Source organism: Lethenteron reissneri, chromosome 37, assembly GCF_015708825.2.
Source record: "Lethenteron reissneri isolate LAM-NWPU_2019-01 chromosome 37, ASM1570882v1, whole genome shotgun sequence".
NCBI classification, from domain to species: domain Eukaryota; kingdom Metazoa; phylum Chordata; class Hyperoartia; order Petromyzontiformes; family Petromyzontidae; genus Lethenteron; species Lethenteron reissneri.
Window position 1 is genome coordinate 13,496,280 of NC_083815.1, and position 20,266 is coordinate 13,516,545.

General features: G+C 43.5%; 1 protein-coding gene across 2 annotated transcripts in view; it reads right to left on the minus strand.

Annotated features, from left to right (window-relative positions):
* Positions 1–20,266, minus strand: part of LOC133351355 (CD109 antigen-like) — a 92,389-nt gene that overhangs the window by 12,689 nt on the left and 59,434 nt on the right. For both annotated transcript variants that reach the window (XM_061566489.1, XM_061566490.1), the window contains exons 15-25: positions 19,661–19,834; positions 15,675–15,824; positions 13,757–13,816; positions 13,532–13,577; positions 11,206–11,305; positions 10,788–10,905; positions 7,846–7,959; positions 6,767–6,979; positions 5,107–5,245; positions 4,372–4,548; positions 1,249–1,330 (exon numbers count right to left, since the gene is read on the minus strand). In XM_061566489.1, the coding sequence (XP_061422473.1) occupies positions 1,249–1,330; positions 4,372–4,548; positions 5,107–5,245; positions 6,767–6,979; positions 7,846–7,959; positions 10,788–10,905; positions 11,206–11,305; positions 13,532–13,577; positions 13,757–13,816; positions 15,675–15,824; positions 19,661–19,834 (1,373 nt within the window). The remainder of the gene's footprint in view (positions 1–1,248; positions 1,331–4,371; positions 4,549–5,106; positions 5,246–6,766; positions 6,980–7,845; positions 7,960–10,787; positions 10,906–11,205; positions 11,306–13,531; positions 13,578–13,756; positions 13,817–15,674; positions 15,825–19,660; positions 19,835–20,266) is intronic.

A 20,266-nucleotide genomic window follows, 5' to 3' on the forward strand; every position in this document is an offset into this window, starting at 1 on the left:
GCAGACAGATGTGAAAACTACTGCACATCTGTGAAAAAAAGCTTTAGAACTTATCGGGTTCCTCCAGTATAAACAAAGTCTTATTCGGAGAAAAAGACAACATTGAAAAATCCCACTTGGGACAATAGCCCGAGAAAACACGTCATACCCTCAGAGGGAAGTCAGTATTTGCCCTCATCCCATATTTTAAGTTAAAGTTTTTGAGTTTATTTTCATTTTGTATGATGATCCCATTTAGCTAGTTGCCTGGCTGTTTTATAAGGCGCATCCGTGGTGGGTGAACAGAGTAACAACAAAGCAAAAACAAACACATTAATTTTGGAAAGAACGACTACAGGGTTCTTCGGGAATATTGCGCAACTAATAAACAAGGTGTTTGACGTTCATATGTGTGCTGTGTACACACTTAGGAGAAAGATTCACATTCTGCCCATCGTGGCATTCATGACTACTGTCTGGTATATTTGCTTGGAATTATCAGATAAGAACTCTTTTTTTTTAGAAAGTGCCAACCAAAAACAAGTTTACACATGTGTCTGATAATAATTATCATTCGGTGCAGGTCATTGGATATCACCTAAAGGCTATGTCTAGAACGATCTGTGAATGTACCATTGGGGTACAACACCCATTACAGATTTGTACCTGAGAGACTTGAATATGAGGACGATGTTACTTTTAGCTATGTTTGTGAGACTCTCACGTGTATTTCAGCTAATACTGTAATCCGGAACGGTTTTCTTAAAATGTATTCTATCTACGAGACTTTACCAAAAGACCCAAAGAGTATGTATTCCTGTTTCACGTTTCTGTTGACAGAGTTTGCAGCATACATGTTGTGGCTGCCAAGATTTTAGTATCAATACCATGTACAGAAACATGGGTCGATTATATGAATGTGTAATAAAGTTTTAAAAATAAGTGGTTTCAATTGTAGTACTGCATCCAAACATTGGAAAAAATAAGCCTTCAACCATTGCATTTTGTTGGTCATCTTTCTTACATAACACAAAATAATTTTAATTCAGATTATATAACTGTTCAATGTATACATTGTATTGCAATGTTTAAGATTACACAACAGAAAAGGGAAAATATTAATAACAAAATGACAAGTAAAAAAACGTTAATGAAAGCATAAAATACTGAATATTTAAAAAACTTGATTTAATTTAACCAAAGTTGAGAATGAAAAATTAAATAAAACTGAAAGACCACTGTATTAGTTTCTTAGCTGTAGGCTATTACCATGTACTGCCTTGTTGATCAGAGTTTCCAAATGCACTGAAGGAGCCATCACTTCTCCTGTACATGAGCTCTCGTTCATAGCCTGAATAAACACAACGGCATACTTAGCTTGTTACTACAAAATAATAATAAATACAGTTACGGAATATAATTGCCGTGTTAAACTCAATGTTGGAAACCAATACGAAGACCGCACTAAATGTAGCATCTCTGTTAAATAGTACTTTATGTTCATTGCATTTTAATATACCAAGGAACTTGAAAACTAGGTAACTGAATTATTATTTAATCTTTATTATTATGTTAAACATACCTTCCACAATTTACGATTTATGCAAATCGGATGTACATTATATGCGAGTGTTTCTTTAGGGTAACAGGAGAAACAAGTCAGTACAAACATGAACCTTTGACCTATGTAACACAAATAGGAGTCATATTCATCATGAGTTATGTTTAATCCACTGCTGAATGAAAGCCTCCCCATACCATCACCATCCCGCATTGTCCCATGATTGTACCATCCATCTCACTCCTGCCCATGCGCTGCCCTCATTGCCCAACCTCTGTTGCGATCTCGCGCGTATGTTCTCTAATCGATAATCTCCCTTCACGAGACTTAAACCCAAGGCTCCTGAGAAAAGAGGTGAGCTCTTTTTCTGAAAAGGTGAGCTCTTTTTCTGAAAGTGTTTATTTTCCTGCTATTAACCTGTGTGATACTTTTACAATACTTCTTGATTTCCCCACTATGAAGAAGAGCCATTGTCCAAACGGTTGCCTATATTTGTAAATTTTTATGGGAGTGTTTTTGATTAATGAGATTTTATAAGATAACAGGTTTTCCCCTTTTTCTGTAAACAAAACAGGTGTTAAGATGTTAAAACACAAAACTGAAACCTTTTACAATAAATCATGTCTGCATTAACCACAATACTTGTGGTCAGAATGCAAAAAAACATACTCTGATAATATATGCATTGTCTTTTAAACTGATTAATGAAAGCCTCCTCATACCATCACCATCCCGCATTGGTGTTAGACCAGAGGACGCCAAAAGGCGAACACCGTTTGAGACTAGGCTCAAAAGAAAGCTGTCTCTGGTGTGAACCAATCCGTTTTAAAGACAATGCATATATTATCAGAGTATGTTTTTGTTTGCATTCTGACCACAAGTATTGTGGTTAATGCAGACATGATTCCTTGTAAAAGGTTTCAGTTTGGTGTTTTAACATCTTAACACTTGTTTTGTTCCATTGGAACCTCATTTGCCAGTAAAAAATATAATTGTTTTTTTACCCTTCTATCTGGCAACAAAACTGACACCTTTTTTACAAGGAGTCATGTTTACATAGACCACAATACCTGCGGTCATAATGCAAACAAAAAACATAACTCTGATAATGTGCACTGTCCTTGAAGTTGATTGGTCCACACCCGAGACAGCTTTCCTTAGAGCCTAGTCTCACATGGGTTGGACCAGATGACGCCAAAAAAAAGGTGTCAGTTTTGTTGCCAGATGGAAGGATAAAAAACCAATTATCATATTTTTTACTGGCAAATGAGGTTCCAATGGTGTAAATGCTTACCCCGAGCTCTCATAATCTGATGGTGCATTGTCTTTGAGTTGTGCGCCTTTTGGCGTCATCTGGTCCAACCCATGTAGGACTAGGCTCTAAGGAAAGCTGTCTCGGGTGTGGACCAATCAACTTCAAGGACAGTGCACATTATCAGAGTTATGTTTTTTGTTTGCATTATGACCGCAGGTATTGTGGTCTATGTAAAAATGACTCCTTGTAAAAAATGTGTCAGTTTTCTTGCCAGATAGAAGGGTAAAAAAACAATTATCACTTGTTTTGTTGCCAGACAAAAAGGCGAAACCTATTCTCATATTTTGGTACTGGCAAAGGAGGTCCCATGATGAGATTTTGTAATTTGAAGAATTAGAGAATGATTAGCCTTCTGTCATATGTGTAATAAAAGACTTCGTCAGGCACTGCTGATCTCCGTTGGTCTTTTTAGTTTCTTTCTCCGCACCCCGCTGGTCCTGACCGCGGACCAGCGTCTCCTTGCATGCGCCCCGCACGCGCTCCCTCGTCAGCTCCTCCGCTCTTCCTCGCACCTCGCTGGTCCTGATAGCGGAACAGTGTCTCCTCGCGCGCTTTCCTCCAATAGCTCCTCCACTCCCTCACTCCGCACACCGCTGGCCGACGGCATGAAGGTCCTTCGGCCACGTGGCCGATGGCGCGGATCCCCTCCGGCCACCCAACGTGGCTCAGCCTCCTTACTCCCGCAACTGACCCCGATCCCTTCCGGGCTCCCCCTATATCCTGTTCCCCACGTGATCCTGACTCCTCCCCTTCCGGATCGTCAGATCCGGCCTTCCCCTACTGCCCTGCTGGCTCCACCCCCATTCACCTCGCTTCCAATTGGACCCGAGGTGAACGGCGGCCCCTCCCACTGGGCTCCGCCCCCCAATACCCCGGGCCGTGTGATTGGGCCAGAGCCCAGCAGCAAACCCCATTTACGCTCGCATTACATATGTATCAATAGTTTACAAAGATGATAGACAACCAAACAATATACAATCTAGACACTATTTGTGCTAATGAACCACTGCCAAGATAGCATCAATGAAAAGTTAGGTTTGTCTCACTTGTTTAATAGGACAATAATTGAGGCATAGTTCTAGATTGAGGTATTTAATTTGTATAAAAATTTTATGAGATCACTGATTCTGCTTTTTTTATAATGTCCACGGCTATTCCATCTGGTTCATGAGTTTTCCTATTGTCATACAAAAACGATAGTTGTTACCCTTCAAGGGTGAAAATAAATCACAGAAAAGCTCCCAAGCCACAATGGCACCGCTTCGAATAACTACCGACTGCTACAAAACTGAAACTCAACTGAAACAAAATTACCAAGGGTATAAAAATGCATTGTCACCGAACATCTCGCCGCTGGCACATAGAATGATGGGTGAACCTGAATTTTTTATATCACCTTCGAACGGATTCAGCAGTTCACAAGTCAATTTGCGGAAGTGGGGATACTGGAATGACAAGCAACAGACTATCTGCTATACAACAGCCCACTAATAACAATTAAAACATGTTACATTACCTGAATTCATGTAATTCAAGGATTTAACAGCGATATCTGGCGTTGTCTGGTGGGACACGTCCAGATACATCCGGATGTAGATTCCCGGTGCAAAGTTGATCATGTTCTGCTCCCCGCAGCCGTACGGCATCTGAATGAGCTGGTCCAGCCCAGTGAGGGAGGGCCCAATGATGTCTCCTGCACGTTTCACACAAGCGCATGTCAAGGCCACTGCTTAAAGCCACAGTTGCGCTTTAGTACTCTACAAATAACTTGTTCATCCATAAACTATCTGAGTATTCCTGGGAATTGTTATTGGAGCTCATTACCTGATGTGGTGGTTGGTGGAGCACTGAGCAGTAGCTACTGAATACTTGTGGATACCATTGACTTACTTGTGGCTGGCTCATCTGCACCTAATTCATATAAATCCACCTATCTAGTTGATGTTTTGCATGTTATCACACTTTATTATTCAGACGTGGTCATATGCTGCTACCAGATGGCTCAATTTTCATTACGTGTTTGCTAACAACAAATAATAACACAATTTTAAAAGTTAACGCATACATATTCCAGTTATAGTTCTTTATTACATGGCAAAGCAATTTCCCATTATTTATCCAACTATGGCAATAGTCAGAAAAATCTTGTAGTCAGCCCTGATGTAGAATCATATATAAGCAAAAACACCAACAATAGCAATCTAGATATATCTGTGAGAATTAACCGGCATGGTGTCCAATGGACATGTACCGTAGATGTAAAGGACGGCTGAACTGCTTCCTTGTACGATGTTGGGTGGGAAGTTGAACACAAATGATCTTGTGAAATTTTTATTATCATAAAGGCTGAGGAGGGCACTCTCCGAGTACGTTTGTGGGAAGCCTGGGTACTGCATGATGGGAAAACACGACAGAAAAGATTACACCACTTGTCAGACATTGAGAAAGAAAATTCGACAACAACACAGCCTTAAAATAAATAAATAATACGCTACATTCAGGCAACAGCCCTTGTTCACAGCATATACAAAAGGAGGCCAGAGAGATAACAGGGATTGCAGACTGCACTTAACACCATAGGACCTGATGATAATACACCAAAATCTGATGCGCAGTTTTAAACAGGCAGATTAATAGTTACCGAATAATATACATTAAGTACGGGACAAACCCTACAATTTTCAAAATGAATTACGATGTAAACTAGTTTATGTTCAAATTATAAAATGTTGCTGTCACTTTGCATTATTGGAAGGTTTGGTCTTGTGTGAACAAGGCACAATCCTTCCAGAAATACATTCCTGGGCCCAATCACCATTTCAATAAAATAATGTAAGTGTCCTACATTCCTGAGGTAGAGAAGTCTGATAAAATTAATGAAACAAACATTTCTGACAGAAGATGTTGCATGAAACTATCATCGAGGCATTTGGCCATTTCTCCAATGTAGTGAAGGCCAGTGTTTGCGTGTGATGTAATGAACCAAATTGGTGGAGGTGGAAGTAAACTTATTGTGCATCACAAATGGTGTTTCGGTTGTATTTGCGGATTGGCTAATGTGAACATACATGTGTTGCAAATTCTCTAATTGGATGGGAAGACCCCTAGTATGCTATTATTTCTAGTGTTTCAGATTAAGTTGTGAAATAGCGGGTCCCTGATATTTGTGTTTTTAGAAATAAATAAAACAAGGGCAGCGATCCGATCTTGGAACCCCAGTAACAGGTTTGCAGGTATCTGTGGATATTTGTGAGATCTTGGAGGAGGGGAAACCCCTCATCTCAGATAACTTGGGGCAAGGTAGAGTTGACCTTAATGGGGCTACCATGCCTCGAATGTTGGAGGAAGTAGGTGCTCCCTGTGAGTGGCTGGCTAATGTGCCATCTGTTGAGGAAGTGTGAAGGGAAATACAGAACCTAAGTCCAGATAAAGTGCTGGGCAGCGCTTACGTCGCAAGAGAACGGTTGAGGGTGGGTGGCAATTGTGTTGACATAATCACAGCTAACTGTACCATAAGACTGGTATATCACAGATTGGAAGGATGTAGACTCTCTTTTAAGAAGGGGGGTCATAATAATTCTAACAACTCCCTCCTTGGTGTGACTGATCAATGTAACTTTCATTCTTATTATTTGGTTACTGTTTTATATGCATGGTTGCTTATCAAATTTAAACAATCATGATTTGTTTATGAAGTATTAACAGAAATTTTGCAAATTATTACTAAATGGAAGGACTGAACTCCCACATGAAACGAAGTGGAATGAGCCATTATTCCCTTTCAGTGCTCCCTTCACAAGCCATGCCTTCATGGCATGATTGACACAACCCAATTTTCAATCACTGCAGACAACACATGGCCCCATTGCATCTGTATCTGAGAACATGCACGCACACTAGCACACACTTACCTTGACCAATGTGTATCCCACCACTGTGTAATCCACATTTTGGTAGGAGACAACTACAGCGAAGGAAACTTTGCCGTCAACATTCAGAGAAACAGGGAAGAAGGCAGTGGCAGAATTCTGACCGGACACATTCAAGCTTCGTTCATTGGGAGAGAGACCGTTGCTTTGGAACAGAATCGTGAAGTTTTCATTCTCCATCAGTTTTGCAAGGACCTAGAAATCAATAGGTAAATGCATAATGGGAGGAATAACGTCAGGATCAGATTAAAATGATTCTCACAATAAAACACTATAATTATTTAAAACAATTAAAGATAAACGTAAGCCCTGCGATTGCTTGTGCACACCACTGCTGGCAGAAAGGCCTCCTCTGGAGAAAGCGCTATCGGGCCCCTCGAGAGAGCACAGTTGATAATCGATTATCCAGTTTCCAACATTATCTGGCTGTCCCACGACCGATCCGGCGAAACTGGCAAAACCGCTCTAAAGGCCGTAGCCAGTCCGGTGATCGGCACCATGTGCGTGACAAAAAAAAGTAGCCATGCTTGATTACAGTGTTAAATATTAAATAAAGTGCATTATACACTACGTATAATTCGAAAAAATGAAAATACTGCATGTATATACATCACCCCATGCAAAGTATTCGAGATTGGAATGGTAAGTACGGTACAGTAAATACAGTAACTTCGTATAGGGTATTTATTTGTGTCTATTTGTATGTTTATTTATGCCAATTTCACCGCATACATTTAAAACACAAAAAAACATAACACGTAAAAACATGTCATTCAAGAATGTGAAAAAATTAGATCTTTTTAAATAATGTGATTATCCGGCGTTTATTTTTAAATCCGGCTCCCCCTCCCCCCCAAAGGCACCGGATAATCGATGTAACGTTCCGGTACTACATTTGGCCTCTTCCATGCTGACCAAGTCTTGGAAGAGGCATAAGTACCGAAATGTTATTTATATACTATACATTTATAATTATTTTAAATTATAATTCACAATGTTGAGTGCCAAGGTTTGTGAAACTTCAAATGTGTTAATTGATCTTAAAGGTGCCTCATTGTTACCTGAGCTGTCTGTGTCTGCTTGTTGAAGACTGTTGCCTCCACAATGAACTCTTCTCCAAGAAATGTAACGCTGGGTACATTTATGGTGACTTGCAATGGTGAGGTCACTTCAAACTGACAACAATAAGCATACATTTTGATTTAGAACTTTCGTGACTGCAGGAATTCATATTCTTTGGTTCTTTCGGTAAAGTCACGTAGATGGAAAATATTAAAATAAAAATTAGTAAAACATTTTTTATAATAAAAACCAAAAACTCACGACGTTTCGATCGCAACACAAGCGTTCGTCATCAGATGGAGAGACATGGGCGGCAAGCCTCCAACTGCAACTGTTTATAAAGGCTTGAAATGGGTGCAGCCCAAGTGTCAGAAGGAGTGGGGACAAGTGCTGCGGGGCAGCCTGAGTGGACGAGCCAAAGCTGTGAGTGGGCGGGGCACAAGAGCCGTGGAGCCAGCCCTGAGCGGCGAGCTGTGCAGTCCAAGTGTGTCAGCAGCATGTGCTGGGCAGGGAATGCAGGAGAAGACAAAGGGGGAGAGACAGGGGGCAGAGACAGGGGAGAGAGAGAGGAGGGGAGAGATAGGGGGGGAGAGAGGGGGTAGATATATGAGGGGAGAGAGACGAGGAGTAGAGATATAAGGGTGAGAGAGAGGGGGGGAGAAGGGGGTAGAGATGGGGGGGGGGGGGGAGAGAAGGGATAGAGATAGGGAGAAAGAGAGGGGGGAGAGATGGGGAGCATTGCGCCTTGCTCCACACATCCACACTGCTGACGGTGGAGGTTGACAATAAATTACAAACGAAGTCATGACCTAAAGTGGTTGTTAACGTCTTTCCAATGATTGCCGAGTTCATAACCGTCTTCTCATTTGAAATTGTCTGTCTACATATGTGGATGACTTCATGAACAAATCTTTGTTGATAGCCAGTAGGCTTGCAAAGTACCATCGTTTTTGAGAAATAAATATCGTGTAAGCCAGCCGCATTAAAATAATGATCAGCTACGGCAGAAGTATTGGTCCTACCATGTTTGAAAATTGATTTCTCTAAAACTATGGTACTTTGTAAGCAGTGGCGGCTCCTGCAAAATCTCTCAGGGGGGGCAAATGTCTGGATGATTGATATGGATAAGGTCCACCCATGCAATGGATAAATTAACAGCTTAAGCATGTAAAGGCAACTTAACTTCTTTAATATTAATGAAAAATAAAGTGACTCTTACAATACATCTTGTTTGTTTCTATACTCACTATTAATACAATCCACTCAAGTTTCTTTTATTAAAGATTCCACTAGGTGGCGACAAATTATATTGTTGGATGAAACGTGCTTACGTATGATGACGTAAGCACGTTAGGGCGAGCCCTCCCGGAAGCCATAGAGAATGCATTGCAGCGCCCCCCGGTCGAAAAAAAACATCTTTGAATGTAAGTCTATGGGGCCACTCGGGGCGATTCTCAGCCGGAGTTAAATCGCCCAAAAAGAGGCGGTACTCCACAGAACGTGACATGACGCTGATTGGACTATATCCAGAGGCACAGTGACGGCTAGCGTGACTCTGTGGTTGAATGACATTGGTGGTGCGTCGCCCAATCGCCCTAATGAAGAAACCGCCCCTGCTTGTAAGCCTGCTAGCTATCAACAAAGATTCGTTCATGAAGCCATCCACATATATTGACACAGACACAATGTCAACCGATAACATGGTTATAAACTCGGCAATCATTGGAAATATGTCATCAACCACTTTGGGTAATGACTTGATTGTAATTTCTTGTCAACCTCCACCGTCAGCATTGTGGATGTGTGGAGTTAGGTGCAATACCCCCACCATCTCTCCCGCCTCTCTCACTTTCTATCTCTGCCCCCTGTCTCTGCCCCCCCCTATCTCTGCCCCCTCTCTCCCCCCCTGTCTCTCCCCCTCTCTCTCCACCTATCTCTGCCCCTTCTCTCTCCCCGTGCTCCGCCCCCTCTCTCTCCCCCGTTGTCTTCTCCTGCATTAGCATTGCCTGCCCCCTCCCATACTGCTGACACACTTGGACTGCACCGCTCGCCGCTAAGGGCTGGCTCCACAGCTCTTGTGCCCCACCCACTCACAGCTTTGGCTCGTCCACTCAGGCTGCCCCGCAGCACTTGTCCCCACTCCTTCTGACACTTGGGCTACGCCCATTTCAAGCCTTTATAAACAGTTGCAGTTGGAGGTTTGCCGCCCATTTCTCTCTGCCTGATGACGACCGCTTGTGCTGCGATCGAAACGTCGTGAGTTTTAGTTTTTTATTAAATTTAGTAATTGTATTATTTTTATTATTTTATATCTACGTGACTTTACCGAAATAACCAAAGAATAACAATAACCATACATAAAAGGTTTTTTGGGTTAGATCACGTAAATATATAAATCTGTCTTTAAAACCTGCCACCACCCGACACAGCCAACTAGTAAGGGTTGTCACGTAAACAGAACATGCCAATTCGTCACTAGTACAGCACACCGGTGTGTTGGAGAGCCAAGCCACAACATTTACAATCTGAGTACGACGTTTCGCCAGTAATTTCAACTAGCTTCAGACGACAGCCAGATTTGGCTGACGCCTGTTAATCCTAAAAAAGCAAAGTCAATTTTTATCCCCCCACATGAGCACATTGAGTACAACGTCCAAATTCACTTCAGGGTGGGATTTTGGCTGTGGAAATTTTGAATGAAATTCATGGCCAAGGTGCAGGAGAAAAAATGATGGAAAGGTCACAGAAAAACGTGGGACAGGGGGTGTCCCATCTACCCACTCCACGTACGATAAGTTAAAGTGTGTTACATTACATAATCGTATGTGATGGCGACAATGAGGAGGTTTTTATCCAGCAGTAAATTAGTCAGGCTGATGATGATGATAAAAACAAGTAAATGTCATGAGGGAAGGGGTTTGAGGAAATAACGCATACGTACCGGAGTGCTGGTATAATCCACCGATAATCCACTTGTGTTTGATATGGAAAAGGCAACGGCAATCCAGTGGGAGTTGATTTCAGGGGCAGTGGCTGTGAATGTGATTGTCTTGTCTGGCCTTTAAGAGACGTTCCATCCAATCTTTTCATTAAAAAATGTATTCATATTTAAGCAACACGTTTATAAACCAAATATTTAAGGAAACAATAAAAACTGTTGAGAAACGTATTTAATACGCCAACCGTACAATCATGTGATCCCATTTGAATGATCGCTTAAGATTCACCCAGATTTTGTTCCAATACAATAGACACTGCTACTTGGACCTAAAGAGTTGGTGAAAATATAAGCAATGCCCTAACTTCGTTTAACCTCAGTACATGCATTCTGGGGTGCGATACACACAAATAATACTTACCCTAGGACACCATTCTGCCAAAACCAGGTATCCAGAAGTCCATCATTGAGTAAGCGATTTTCCAATTTCCTTGATTTTCCATTATTTACAGGTGGTTTATCTAAGAATGGGGTGCAGATGAGGAAATGTGTGGTTATACAGAACTCATCTAACCGATGCCCTAGTACATGCAACTTTTATCTGTTAAATCAAGAGTATGTGAAAACGTCTGTTCTCTACATCCCATTATCCCGGATAATCTGCATTTTTTCCATCCTCAATTGCAAAATTGCTTCCTGTTATCCACAAACTTTTTACATGTGTCGTGACTGACTCAGAGACACTAAGAATAGGAGGCACTCTGTTTATGAACACGGCCTGACAGCAACACTTAGTAACGACAGTTCCCAGTCAGGACAGCTGGTAGACTGCCTGACTGGCGATGCCGAGATAGTGAAGAAGGAGATGACGGTGAAGACTCCAGCAGCACGACAGGGATCCCACTCCACACGACAGCCTCGAGGTCTCCTCCCAGGGCCCCTCTTTTACTGTCAGCGTGGATTGGCTCCGCCCCCGGCCACACCCCCTTCTGGAACCTACTAGCGGGTTCTCGGTGTGCCCCTTCCGTGACCCTTCTCTAGATCCCTCTCTGGTCTATCACCTGCCCTGATGTCAGTCAGGGCCGCTGTGAGCTGCAGATCTCCTTCCCTGCCAGCAGCCAGCGCTACGTAACTGATTCTATGTCACTACACATGTAAGTGTAGTCCGTCGGCAAAGTAATCGTATTCCTGCAATTCCTTCAGTTTAACACGTAGGCTTTCACGACCAATATCATCCATTATACAGGGTTTTTTAACAATCAATTCCTTGTTTAACACAACAGATTTGTTCCTGACAAATTGCCGCATTAAGCAAAAACATTTCCCCAACATAAATTATGTAATTTATAATCAACGTTTTTGGGTTTAGATCGCGTTATTTATAAATGTGTCGTAACCCTCCACCACCCGACACGGCCAATCAGTAAAAAAGTGTCACGTTGACAAAAGACAATTAGTTCACTGCTTTAGCCCACCGGTGTGTTGAAGCGTGAAACCACAACAATTTACAATTTGAGTACGACGTTTCGCTGGTAATTGCATCCAGCATCATCGGGCAATTCGCCAGAATGGTGAGGCTCTGCTGTCTCCCGTTCTTATATAGAGCAGCAGCAGGGTGACGTCATCATTAACTCATTAACTCATCAGGTGCAAAGATTCAAGGGGGGAGTGATTGTAATTATATACTAGATTAGTAATCAGGCTATTGTTACGATGCGAGTTGTAGATTAGTAATCATTTGGAATGTGTTTTATTGTGATTATGCTACATTAGTAATCGGTTAGTGTTTGTTTCCCTTATAAGGAATTGTAATGTATCTTATTTAATAATACGCTTCCAGGCCGCACTAAGCCTGTAGCTGTCTGAGCGATTAAAGTTATTTCTGTTTCTCTCAATTTCAATCGATTCTCTAATTAGTCTTGGCCAGTAGTAACTAGTTTTACACAACACTTCAACGTTGTCAAAATCAATTGAGTGTCCCTGTTGGCATGCATGTTCTGCCACTGCCGACAGTTGTGTTTGCGATAGTTTAATATTTCTCTGGTGTTTTTTTAGTCTTACACTAACGTTACGCCCTGTCTGTCCAATATAGCATCTGCCACATACACAATTAATCCGATATACACCTTCTGTTGATAATTTAGGTAATTCGTCTTTAGTGCACGTTACTAGTTGTTGAATTTTGTGTACTGTACCAAATCTTACTGTAATGTTTTGCTTTTGCAAAACACGGGCTAGTTTGTCAGTTACTCCTGAGATAAATGGTATTTTTATTGTTTTAATAATCTGATCGCTTTCAGCAGTGTTGCTTTGCGATCGTGATTTGGCATTTAGTGCTCTGTTAATTTGAGCATTATTGTAGCCATTCTGTCTTAGTGCTTCTTTAACATGTTTAATCTCTCTCACTAGACTTTCACCATCTGACACTGTTTTAGCCCGATGTATGAGCGTCTTGATAAGAGAGGATTTCTGAGCTGGGTGATGATGCGAATCTGCATTCAGATAGGCATCAGTGTGCGTTTGCTTTCTGTAAACGCTGTGTGTTATTTTACCATTTAGGCCATGCCCAAGTAAAATATCCAGGAACGGGAGTGTGTTATTCACCTCCATTTCCATGTAATTATAAATATTGGGAAGATCATGGGTTAAAGCCAGGTATATATTTGGATCTAGGTGTGTAGATTTACAGTGAATTCCGTTAGACTCGGCACAGACGTTAATCACTGCACAACCTAATTAATACTTACTCCAGTAGTCCATGTTTCCATTAGTCACATAGCTCAGCCCAGCAGCCTAAGCAACAAACAGTAAGATTTAAACATATTTCATGAGCGAATAATTTAAAAATTATTTTTTTATTGTCAACCTAGCCTGTCAATGTCACACATTGCAACTGTGTCAGTAGTTCTTTGCACATAATTCAGAAGAATCAATAAATGTGTTACTGGTACAGCTGCAGATGCAAACATTACCTCAAATATGTTGCTTGTCCACCACCAGTAATAATTATAATCATAGTATTGATATTGATACTGTTGGGAGAGACAACAAGTAAATAACGTTTATCAAAACTAACTCACCATGCATCATTTTATGCAAGGTAAGGAGGTCATCATAGCCAATATAGTTCATGGAACTTCATCTCACCATCACTTCCTTTTGCTAGATCCCGTGGCTTTTGCAAAATTGTTGCTTAGACTTCTGAGGTTTGGTTTTATAGCAGTTAACAGCAGGGGTGTCAAGTTTTAGCATATAGAGCCATATTGACGAAAATGATGAGTGGTGCTCGATGTAGACAGTAAAAACAGAGAGCAGAGAGATGTGTAAGAGAGGTATAAGATGGGAATATGTCAATGAAGGTTTACTCATGAGAGACATGGGGCAGTAGATGTATTAAAATAGTACTATAAAAAGGGTAGGACATGTATGGAAAAGTGAGATTGTTAATCTTCAAGGTTTCAGTGTTCAATAATTAATCAGTTTAAGTTATCAAGATTACAATAAGGCTCTCAAAACACGACAAGTTAAAGATCATTCAAATATGTATGTTCCAACATTAACAGAACAGAGAAAATGTATGAATGAAATAAATTACCTTACAATAATGAAGTGAGGGATAAGGGAAGTGAGCATCTACTAGAGTTTATAAACAGGAAAGCCATGAAAATAATTTACACCGTATCCTATAAAATGAACACATATAAGCCAATATGGTGGGTTGAGGAATGCGATTGACAAGTTTCTAATGGCTGAACCCCAGATTGTCAGAGATGTCTCTGTTGTGAACAAATTCAACACAAAAAGTGATCACAGATTGGTGTGATGTGAGTTGCAATTCAGTATAGCCAGATAAAGGGCATAGCTAAGTTTAGATAAAGCATGTATGTGCCTATGGGATAGAGTGCATTAAAAGTGGGTAGAAATATGCTTAGGCAGTTAAGAGATAACATAGTCTTAAACCCAGAATGTTCAAAAGCAAAATGAGGTCAATGGAATTTTTTTTCCATATTTCCACTCAGAAATACCCCCCATAACTCATGATAGAATATTCAAATTAGTGGAAGCATGGTATGTATGTCTCTTTCGCAAAACAAGTCAAATAGCACGAGAACATGACCATCTCTCAGATGAAGCGGAACCAGTTCCAGATTGCACACTTGAACAAGTAAATATGTCATTATGCAGTATGAATAGTGGTATAACTGTGGACATCATCAAAGAAGCAGGAATTGTTATTGGAAATAAACCTAGCACACTAAATTTCCTATTTTATCCAGTTCCTACATGATGCTGCTGCTATTCCCATTCAACATTATGATGAATGTATTCAGTAAATATGAAATGGCTAATACTTTCAATGTAAATGTATTCATGTATCCAGTAAAAATAATTAAATATATTTAAATGTAACTCATCAACTTCTCCTTGACTGACTTTGCTTTTAATATATATTTTGGTACTTTCTTCATGTAATCTTAGTGTGGCTGTTCTATTTAGAAATTTTATTTCTAAATATGTTTTACTTAGGTCTTAGTTTGTGAGAGCTTGGATGACTGCATCAATTTCTTCTGAGTCAAAGTGTTTTTCAAAGTCTACAAAACCCAAGTCCAATTGTAATTACAATTCTCAGATTAGCACGGTTGGCAAATAAGTGTGGTTGTCACACCAAGCATCATGTAAACATACAACGTAGATTGGGGTTCAATAACGTGTCCAGGGGAAAAAAATAACTGGCATCCCCATACAAATTGCCCTTTCTGGCGATAGGTAGAATGCACATTTGCTATCATACAACTGCGGGCATTTCGCACTTGAAAGTAAATAGTCCTCACTTGAATGCATCTACTGTAGAATGAAGAGTGCATGATAACAGTGACCTCCGTATCTCACCAGGAGAAAGGAGAACTGGCTTGGGTAGTCTCTAAATAAATTTGCTGGAACCGCAATGACGCCAATAAATGACTGGGGGTCAGAGGCTGTGACTTGCAGGCTCACACTAGTCCCAGGTTGAGCTGTTGTTGTGCTCCACTTCACCTCCACCTGTGAAAGTGACAATTAAGTCAAGTTGTGTCCGCCAGTCAGGACAACACATGGCATGTGCTAATCATTCTTGGACTCAAGGCTGGAACCCAAGAGATACTGTATACTCAAAACCAGAATCTGCGGCTGAGTTTGAGACTGAGAGACATGAGTCCAGTCCAAGGCAACGTCTGGAAGCCTTTTAGGTCAAGGCCAGTATCAAATCCATCCAAAGCCAGATCCTCTCTGCTAAAGTAAATGTTAAGGCTGGTGTCTCTGTAGAGGTGGTACGTACCGGGGTGTAGCGAGCCATTATGTAGCCGGTGTCTACATCACGTTCCGTGCATGGGGTGGCTACATCGACGTCCGCATACAGCCCCTCCCCTCGGGGGCAGGGGGGTATATAGGGCGGTGCGCGAGAGAGCTCGGGGAGTTGTTGGAGCCAGTGAAGAAGGAAGACGGAGCAAGCTAGATAGGACCCTGGGACCCCTAGCCCCGCCGCCCTTATCAGGGCCGGGACTCTGCGTGGCTCAGTGGTGAGACCCTGGGAACCCCCGGCCCGACGTCCTTATCAGGGCCGGGTCCGATGGGCCAGTGGTTGGGACCCGTACCCTGGCTAGGTCGGGTCAGATAGCCTCCTCTAGGAATTACATAGCCGGAGGACCTGAGAGCGTAGCCGGTGTCAGGCGCGCGTAGCCGTAGGCTGTGTTCCTAGGCTGTATAGCTGACTTACTGTAGAGTGTTATAAATAAATACGTGTTGCCTCCGTCAACTCGTCTCCTGCATAATTTACGCCGTTACAACTGGTGTCAAAAGTGAAACTGTCTTCACGTGATGGATACCAGGTAAAACAATTCGTACTCACGAGCCGGGCCAGGGCGATGACCAGCAGGAGACGAGTCAGCAGAACCTTGGACGGGGAACCAGAGGGGGTGCCGACGCTGCAGCACCCATCGCGGACACCTGACACACCGCTGCAGCTGGGGGGTGGGCTCCAGGATGCTCACTCCCGCCTGGCTGAGTCGCTGCTCGCCGCTGTCTCCATATTGGCGGAGATTACTGCATCTGGAGGAGGGGGGGCTGGTGCCCGTGGAGAGAATTGGCGCCAAGCGCCAGCTCGCACCAGCATCGCGCCGCAACGCAAGGATTGGCGCCAAAATCAGGCTCTCGCCACGGACACTGAAGTTGGCGTCATTTTTCCGCCCAGTTCGTTGACTGGCGGAGACCGAGAGCATCACGTGAGGGAGGGGTTCCAGTCACCGTCTCCCACGTCATCGATACATGACAGATGTCGCCACGACCAACCCATGGAAGGGGCCGCCATTTCCCTGGGCGACGGCGCTGCGCGGGGACATCAGCAGCCGGGAGAGGGGCAGGCATTCCAATAGCGACTGCCCACGTTGACGGCCTTTCAAGCTGAGGGAGGCGACTGAGGAGCCTTTCAACGGAGGTTCCTCGCTCACCAAGAGATGTCGGGGTGGACCGATGCCGAGGCACTGCGCGCGCTACCAGCGACTCTGGATGATGACGCTCTGGCCACCTTCAGGTCGACTCCAAGGTCTGGCCGCTCCACACTCCATACTGCGCTTCACCTCATGGCCAGAGTCTACGGACCGCCGTCTGCCTGTCGCCACCACTTCTACGCTCGCCGTAAAGGGGAGACGGAAACTCCTCTCGCCTACTGCACTGCACTTCTGGCTCTCGCTGACGCCGCTTTTCCTCGCATGGACGAAGAGGGCAAAGACGCAATGGTCACGGAGCAGCTTTTGGCATTGGCGCAGGACTTGGGTGTTCCTATTAACGCGGCAGATGAGGTAGATATATGCTCGTTGCGAGTTGCTACGAGCATTCACGCGCACGAAGTTCTTAAACGAAAATGGCCTGTCGTTGTCTGCGCCTCAGCCTCAGTTTCTGCCTCAGCCTCGGCACCCAGCGAACCCCAAGGCGCTCTATCACAGGAGGAGGTCTTCGCCATGGCACGGTCGGGGGACTGGAGATCTGGAGGTCGTTCGCCCCTGCGAACGCCACGCGAGCTGGAGCAACCGAAATCAGCGATGGCTCTCGTCACATGTTACAACTGTGGCCTTCGAGGCCACGTTGCTTCTGGGTGCCGGGCTCCACGTCAACGCGCTACAGGACCTCGGCTGGACGACGCCCAAGGTCCCAAGTCGTCCCAACAGTCCCCAGTGCCTCGGAATTGACGGCCTCCGAACGCCAGCAGCCGGATCCCCGGAGCACGTGCGGAACCGGGGAACCCGGTCCGAGCCTTCCAGGGCTACCTGAGCCGCCTCTCGGACAAGCATGCCCTATTCCGTATGACGGACCAGCCAAGCGGACTCGCGCTAAATTGTGCCACTTCTCGTGACGTGCGGCCGGATCCACCAGGTTGCCGTGTCGGAGCAGCACCTTTTGACTGTCTGGATGTCCCGCTTCTCCTGGGCGTGTGGGGTCGCGGGCATGGGTCACGGGACGGCGTAATGTCGTTTTTCTTTTTCTTTTCTTTTTTCTTCTTCGACATTGTACATATGTTCTTGTTGTTGAGTGTTGGAGGGTTGGGTTATTTATTGGGGCATTCGGTTGTTGTTGTTGTTAATTGTTCTGTTATTGTTGTTACGGGGCACACACACGGTTCTGCTTTTTGGATGTGTTCTTTATTGCATAAGGGGGTTTTTGCAGCCGGGCCAGCTGCAATCTATGCAGGGGGGGGGGGTGATGTAGAGGTGGTACATACCGGAGTGTAGCGAGCCATTATGTAGCCGGTGTCTACATCACGGTCCGTGCATGGGGTGGCTACATCGACGTCCGCATACAGCCCCGCCCCTCGGGAGTAGGGGGGTATATAGGGCGGTGCGCGAGAGAGCTCGGGGAGTTGTTGGAACCAGTGAAGAAGGAAGACGGAGCAAGCTAGATAGGACCCTGGGACCCCTAGCCCCGCCGCCGTTATCAGGGACGGGACTCTGTGTGGCTCAGTGGTGAGACCCTGGGAACCCCCAGCCCGACGTCCTTATCAGGGCCGGGTCCGATGGGCCAGTGGTTGGGACCCATACCCTGGCTAGGTCGGGTCAGATAGCCTCCTCTAGGAATTACATAGCTGGAGGACCTGAGAGCGTAGCCGGTGTCAGGCACGGGTAGCCATAGGCTGTGTTCCTAGGCTGTATAGCTGACTGTTACTGTAGGGTGTTATACAAAAATACGTGTTGCCTCCGTCAACTCGTTTCCTGCATAATTTACACCGTTAAATCTCTAAGCCAAGTCCTCAGACCAGAGTCACACTCCCCAGGCCAAGGATGAGACCTGATAAAATGTTATCGAGATGATCCCAATGCCAAGGACTGGTCTTAAGGCATAAAGGTTGATGTTAATTATAACCTTGTAAGAATACGGATTTAATTTATACAAGGCAAAAATGTCTCAGCAACTCAAATCACCTTAACATCACATATCTCCTCGACATTCTACTTTTTTCCTGCAGTCTAATCAAGGGAATTCCCAGTTACAGCTGTTCCTGTGCATCACAAGTTGCATGCAGAACCAGCTAATAAATAGACAGTATTATGCCAATAGGCATATGATGTTGTATATAGTTATTGCCCAATGAGATAATTTATAATTGATAAAATTTGGACAATGATGCTAGTACACGTGGCCTCTTTAAAATAAAGTCACAAGGAAATTAACACCCATTATAAAGCGGTGGCATGTATTAATGGGTAGTACACCTGCAACGTTAAATATGGCAGCCACTAGGCTTGAGGAAGCGAAGCTCTGAAACAAGCACCAAACTCCCTACCATTCGGCCATGTCTCTCAAGTGAGTATGGCACTTTAGAGAAGCAGTCCAGCATGGTCTAGCCTCACCTTGTTCTCCAAGTCCTGCACCCTCAGCTGTACACTTTCATGGACGATGTATCCATCGTCTGTTCCATAATATACGATGATGAAGACTACAGGACCCCAGGCACTTGAGGGAGTCAGCGTAAATTGTGGAAAGCGAGCCACATCAGCCTCTAGCACCTGGCCGATTGACACGACCTGTTGGGAAACAAACCAAGAATGCATTGTTAACAAGCGTGGAATTACAAATAGTTTTTTTAAAATAACACTTCATTTTAAAGAGATATTATTCAACATGATCCTGTCAGCCATAAATTATAAACAAGGCATTGAGTCTAGCATTAGATGATTACATGGAGTGGTCACTAATTGCACCTTATTAACCAAAACAAGATTATTATCTAAGTTGGGTTTAAAAACATCAGAATTACTATTTCGTTTTTTTTTAACAAATACATTTGGTCACATATGTTTTAAATAGTATAGTGGTGTCAACCTCTGGTTCTGTGCAAAGGCACGTTCTTGGTTCAAGTTCCATTCATCCTATCCATCCCACTGCCTCCCCTTTACCTCACAACCCCTCACTCCCTACTAGGCCTCATGGGCTGTATTTATGGAATATAACAAGAG